At 40.6% G+C, this 6985-nt stretch overlaps 1 protein-coding gene across 3 annotated transcripts in view; it reads right to left on the reverse strand.

Moving 5' to 3' along the window:
• Positions 1 to 6985, reverse strand: part of Trappc8 (trafficking protein particle complex 8) — a 76792-nt gene that overhangs the window by 61082 nt on the left and 8725 nt on the right. For 2 of the 3 annotated variants that reach the window (XM_028774837.1, XM_028774836.1), the window contains exon 2: positions 4416 to 4610. In XM_028774837.1, the coding sequence (XP_028630670.1) occupies positions 4416 to 4610 (195 nt within the window). Of the gene's footprint in view, positions 1 to 4415; positions 4611 to 6078; positions 6143 to 6985 lie in introns of those variants that run through there. The other variant, XM_028774839.1, reaches the window with a different exon arrangement.

Here is a 6985-nt window from a genome sequence, read left to right on the forward strand (position 1 = left end):
AACACCAGGCTAGTGTAATGGTTCAGTACTTGGAGGCACTAATTGTCAAACTTGGAATCTGAGTTCAATTTCTAGGACTCCTATGGTAGTAAGAAAGAAGCAACTTCTACAAGCTATCCTCTGACCTACACTTATGCACTCAAAGAGATACACATAAATAAATGTGATAAAAGAAATTTAGAGGAGCTGGATGGCTGACTCAGCAGTCAAGAGTACTGTTGCTCTTGCAAAGGATCTGGGATCATCAGTTCCTAGCACCCACATGGTGGTTCATAACAATCAATAACCCCAGATTCAGAGCACATATGCCCTTCTCTGACCTCCGTGGGCACCAAGCATGCATGTGGCACACAAACATACATGTGAGCAAAACAAACTTTTTTTGACAAGATATAACACCATCAAAAAAAACTAAAACAAAAGCACTGGCAGAGCACAGAATAGAGCTGCTCTTCTTTCTATGTCTTTTAAGCAATCTATGTGCATGTATCATTGTCGCTATGGTTTTTTAAAGAAAAAGGAAGAAGGTTGTTAAAGGTCAAAAATACTGTAATCAATACAAAAATAAATGCTGTGTTAGATGCGGTGGTGCATGTCTATAACCTCAAAAAGCCAAGGGGAGACAGAAGTAGGAAAATCAAGAGTTGGAAGCCAGCTTGAGTGAGCTGCAGGTCAGCCTAGAAAACTTAGACTAGGAAACCTAGTGTGGTAGTTTGAATGAGAATGGCCCCCACGGGTTCACATATTTGAATGCTTAGACCCTAGTTGAAAGAAGGTGTGTGTGTGTGTGTGTGTGTGTGTGTGTGTGTGTGTGTGTTTTACTGGGGAGATGCATGAGCTTTGAGGATTCAAAAGCCCATGTCAGGTTAGTCACTCCCTCTGCCTTGTGGTGGTTGTCTCAAGATGCAAGCTCTCAGCTACTGTTCCAAGGTCATACCTGCATGCTTGCTGCCGTGTTCCCCAATATGATGGTCAGGAACTCATCCTCAAGAAAGCCCTCAACTAAATGCTTTCTTTCTTTTTAAAGTTGCTTTGTTCATGCTGTTTTGTCATTGTAATAGAAAAACAATTAAGACACTTAAGCAAGAAAAAAAAACCCTCAAAATCAACAAACTGTATTTGTCTACATGATAGACAATTCTCTGTATCCCCTTAGCCTTTGGCACAACAGATAGGCCATCTATACTATAATCATTATATAACATATAAATCAGAATGTACTATGATTGCTGATTAAGGATGGTCCTTTACTAGATTATAAGTTTATAAGGAGTGTCTTATACATCTCTATGTATCAATGCAAAGTACATACCAGAAAATCAATAAATATGAAAACCAAATGTTAACCTTATGTCTTAATCAGGGTTTCTATTCCTGCACAAAACATCATGACCAAGAAGCAAGATGGGGAAGAAAGGGTTTATTCAGGTTACACTTCCACATTGCTATCCATCACCAAAGGAAGTCAGGACTGGAACTAAGCAAGTCAGGAAGCAGGAACTGATGCAGAGGCCATGGAGGGATGTTACTTACTGGCTTGCTTCCCCTTGGTTGCTCAGCTTGCTCTCTTATAGAACCCAAGACTACCAGCCCAGGAATGGCACCACCCACAATGGGTCCTCCCACCCTTGATGACTAATTGAGAAAATGTCCTACAGCTGGATCTCATAGAGGTATTTCCTCAAGGGAGGCTCCTTTCTCTGTGATAACTCCAGCTTGTGTCAAGTTGACACACAAAACCAGCCAGTACACCTTAGCAGTGTAGGCCTGTCAAGAGGCGAGAGGACTGACACAAGTTCCAGGCCAGCCAGGGCTACATAGAAAGACATGATCTCAAGAGATAGAAGGAGGGAGGGGGAGGGAGAGTGTATATTTGTGTGTTTGGGAGGGAGGGAGGAAGGAAGGGAGAGGGGGAGGTAGGCAGGCAGGCAGGCAGACAGACAGACACACCATATAAAATAGGTTCACAGAATCTGGAAGTGGTTGTTCTCACCTGAAATCCTAGTACTTGAAAGACAGAGGCAGGAGGGTCAAAGAGTTCAAAAGCACCACTGACTACACAGAAAGCTTGAGGCCTTTCCTTAAGAAAGGACTGGGTGTGATGGTGATGTGGTAGTTTGAATATGGCTGCCCATGAAGTGGCACCATTAGAAGATGAAGTTTTTTTTCTTGTTAGAGAAAGTGTGGCACTATGGGGGTGGACTTTGAGGCATTCCTCCTAGCTGCCTGAGGATGCCAGTCTTCTCCTGTCTGCCTTCAGAACAAGATGTAGAACTCTTAGCTCCTTCCCCAGCACCATTTCTACCTGGAGACTGTCATGTTTCCTGCCATGATGATAATGGACTGAACCTTTGAACCTGTAAGCCAGCCCTAATTAAATGTTGTCCTTTATAAGAGTCTCCTTGTTCATGGTGTCTCTTCACAGCAATGAAAACCCTAGCTAAAACAGGTGCACATCTTTAATTCCAAGACTCAGAAAGAAGAGGCAGGTGAATTGCTGTGAGTTATGGGCCATTGTGGTGGTTTGAATGTGCTTGGCCCATAGGGAATGGCACTGGTAGGAGGAGTGGCCTTGCTGGAGAAACTGTGTCGCTGTGGTGTGGACTTTGGAGGTCTCCTCCTATGCTCAGGCTTCACCCATTACAGAAGAGAGCTTCCTCCTAGCTGCCTGAGGATGCCAATCTCTCCTGATTGTCTTATGATCAAACTGCAGAACTATCAGCTCCTTCTCCACCACTGTGTCTGACTGGATGCTGGCTGCCATGCTTCCTGTCATAATGACAATGAACTAAACCTCTAAAATCATAATTAAATGTTTGCCTTCATAAGTTGCCTTGGTCATGGTTTTTCTTCATAGCAATGGAAACCCTAACTAAAACAGCCATCTAGGGCTACACAGTGAGACTGTGTCAAAAACAAAACAATGGGGGCAAGGCAGACAGAGAAAGGGAGATCACAGAAGGGGATGGAAGAAAGGCAAAGAGAAGGAGAGGAGGGGGTGAGGAGAGCACACAGAGAAAGGGCAAATGGAAGGGGATAGGAGTAGAGGAAGAAAGAATCAATCTCACCAAGTTCATGTTCTCAGAGATGAAGCAAAGCCTCATCAACAGTCAGCGGCCTACCTCAACTACCCAATTAACTCAGGTTTGTAGTATAAATGCTTAAGATACTGGCATCTGACTCCTGCCTTTCATACAACACTAACAAAACAACAAAAACCTTAAATTCTACCATTTCTCAGGTAAATATTCAAAATTTTGCATCACTTTAAAATACATTGTTCCAGAAACTGATTAACCCTGTATCTAAAAATTCAACTTTCGTGCTCGCTTCAGCAGCACATATACTAAAAATTCAACTTTTGATTGGTGTTTGAGTGGTGAGATCAATGACTACCAGCATGTTTTAGGCCCTGGGATAAGGCCCAGAACTATAAAATAAAAAAAGATAAAATAATTAATCTACACTGCTGCAATTAAAACTAATGGCAAAGAAAAATGTGGCAGGCTGAAACAATAATTCTATACACATTTCTGAACATACATACCTACAGACTAAATACCATACTGACCTACATACAACCTGTTCTCTGTATATGGCAGCAAGTTCCGAACAGTAATAATAGTTATGTTATTATATTTATAAATATAATAATAACAATAATGATAATAATAATAATACACAAGGGGGTGCATGTGTGCCACAGTGCCTATGACCTGGAGATCAGAGGACAACTTTGTGAAGTCAGTTCTCTTCCACATTCCCATGAGTTTGGGGGCTCACACTCCAACTGTCAGCCTCGCATGGCAAACACTTTACTAGCTGATTCATCTCACTGGCACAGGAAGATCTTTAGCCATATAACTAGTAAGTATAAAAGTGTCAGAAGATAAGTTATATCGACTGAAAAAAATAAGCTGCTTTTTAAGCAGTTTTTAAAGCTGTTGAGAGACTGTAATTAGATGACATACTTTTAATATTTTCCTTTTAAAAATTCACCTCATGTATTTTTAAGAAGACTTTTGGACACTGAAAAAGAATCACATCAAATATTAATTCATTCAACATATTAATGTAATATTTTATCAGTCTTATCATGAAAACATTTACTATATAAACCAGTATAAGATATCTAAACTATCTATTTACATCTATTTTGTAAACATTTCCACTTAATACCAAGCAAGATTAAAAGTTTATCATGCTTTTCATTTAGTAATTAAATCATACAAAAATCAGACCCCCATGATCTGTCGTTAGTTTTCCCATAGAACACTGATTACCCAAGCTACTTACACAAACAGAGAAGTTCTGGGAGAGTCCTTCAGCTCTAGCACCCTGTAAGCACTCAAGTACGTGGTTCAAAGGTTTCCAAGACAAAAAGAATTATTCTAACAAAAGAAATTTTTACTTACCACTGATGTTAAGGTCATAATCTCCCGCTGTAATCACATTAGCAACTAATCCTTCTGCAGGCTGGCTGCCAGAAACAACATCATTCAAAAGCTTCCCAATGGCTCCCGGCTGAGGTGGCTGGGTGACAATGTTGCTTACTGCTATCTTCAAATTTTTAATTATATGCAGTTGATTATTAGGATCTCTCATGTGAACTTTTAAAAAAAGAGAGAGAAAGAAATTTTAAATTAACTTGGTAAAATGCATCCTAAACCAAAATTGGGTTAACTGTTTTCAAACACAAAGGAAATCAGAAACTAAGAACTAGCCAGGCTGGTGGCGCACGCCTTTAATCCCAGCACTTGGGAGGCAGAGAGGCAGGTGGATTTCTGAGTTCGAGAGTTCGAGGCTAGCCTGGTCTACAGAGTGAGTTCCAGGATAGCCAGGGCTACACAGAGAAACCCTGTCTCGAATGTCTCGAAAAAACAAAACAACAACAACAAAAAAAAGAACTAAAAGAATATTCTTCTAAAATGCAACTGGCTACATTTTCCCTTACAAACCAAAAGAAATACCTATTAATCATAAACTTCCTTGTTCTTAGTCAGACATAGTGGCACATATCTATAATACCAGCACCTGGAAGGTAGAAGCAGGAGAATCAGGAGTTCAAGGCCAGCCTGGGTTACATGAGGCTGTCTCAAAGAGGGGAAAAAAAACCTTCCTGTCACACAATGCTATTGGTCACAATTTCCCTATAGGTCCTGTTTCCCCTACATTTAGAGTTGTCCAAAATGAGGCACTGTTTCAACAAAAAAAAAATAAAAAATAATAAAAAATAACAATAAAATATCAAAATAGAATATGCCATGAATATTTGTCTCATTTTGTAGTCTGGGCTGGCTTTGAACTTATAGCAAGGCACACCTCTGGCTTGAGCTGCTTCAGTGCTTGAATCACAGGTGTGACATCAGAGACACAGTGGTGGAAACAAGAGAATCCTGGGATACCTGGAAAACTCACAGGCCAGCTAGCATGACACATGCAGGGGTGAACAAGGAAAACCTAGGTCAAACAAGGTAGAAGATAAGGATAGATACCCAAGGTTTTCCCCTACCTTGCAAGCAAACACACACACACACACACACACACACCATGGATATACATATACATATGCACATACACAAAGATTTAGAAAGATGACGAATTTTGCATTTTCCAGTTGAATAATGAAGATGTATATTTGTTGTATTCTCTGCATAAGTCTGATTTTTTTCTCATTTAAATATATAGACCTCCCTCAATAATTAAAACTTCCCAACTATATAACTGACATCAAAAAGGGAAAAGGAAGAGGAGGAAAATAAAGGAAAAGAGAGTTGCCAGAGTACACCTTTGATATCTTTAGAAACATGTAAGTAGTAAATAAGTAGCATATAAGTAGCAAACCTCTTTGAGGGTTGAGAACAGTGCTATATGCTTATCCTGCATACCCCAGGCCCTGTATTCAAACTAGAAACACACACACACAATTCAGAACCTTTGAGATGAATTACGAAGCTACATCAACATAGCAGTAGTGGTTAATGTCATTTTGACAGGCTCTAGAGTCACCAGGAGACAAACCTGAGTATACCTGACAAGGAGATTCTGGATTAGATTCAGAGACGTGAAGGCACTCACCCTGAATGTGGACTGACTTGTATCACAACATGGGCTCAAGTCTTACACTGAGTTGAAAAGACAAATCGAGCTGAGCACCGACATCGCTCTGGTGACTGTGCATGTGAAGTAAGCAGCAGCCTCCTGTTCTGCTGCTGTGTCCTACCCTAAGGGAGTACACTGTCAAACTGCCAAATCAACTTGCCCTCCTTTAAGATGTTTTTATCCGGTATTTTGTCACAGCAGTCAAGAAAGTAACTAATATGAAACTGACAGCAGAAGTGGAACTTGTGATAAATCTGACCATGATTGTTAGGTTTTTGAGACTCTTCACAAGAAAAACATCGAAGGGCTTAGGGCTTAGAACTCTGGGCATTAAAGCCCTACAAGGTTGTAAAAGGAGTTTAAAAGGCCATTCTGGTGGGGTTTTGGAAAATCAGACTGCCAAGAAAAACATTAGTAGTACAGGCTTTGCTTATGAGGTTTCAAAGAGGAAGACAGACTCCATAGGAACTAGGCTAGAAGTCATTCCTGCTATATTCTGACAAAGAATCTGGCTGCCTCTGCCCATACAGCCTGAGAGCTTCAGTGAGGCCAAATTCAAAGGTAATGAATTACTCTGGTTGAGAACAATCTAAGCCAGACAGCATCCAGAGTGTATCTTGATTACTGCTCCCTGCTTACAAGTGATAAGAAAATGTGTCATTTGTTCAAAAAAAGGAGTTTAAAGCTGAAGACAAGGGGTCAGCAGGATTCAGCAGGTAAAGGCATTTCCTGCCAAGCCTGAGACTGGAGTTTGATCCCTGGATCACATATGTTGGAAGAAGAGAAAAACAAGTTCCTTTGACCTACACACAGGTACCTATTCTCTCTCTCTCTCTCTCTCTCTCTCTCTCTCTCTCTCTCTCTCTCTCTCTCTCTCTCTCTC

The sequence above is a fragment of the Grammomys surdaster genome, unplaced genomic scaffold, assembly GCF_004785775.1.
Source record: "Grammomys surdaster isolate TR1022 unplaced genomic scaffold, NIH_TR_1.0 243, whole genome shotgun sequence".
In the NCBI taxonomy this organism is placed as follows: Eukaryota; Metazoa; Chordata; class Mammalia; order Rodentia; family Muridae; genus Grammomys; species Grammomys surdaster.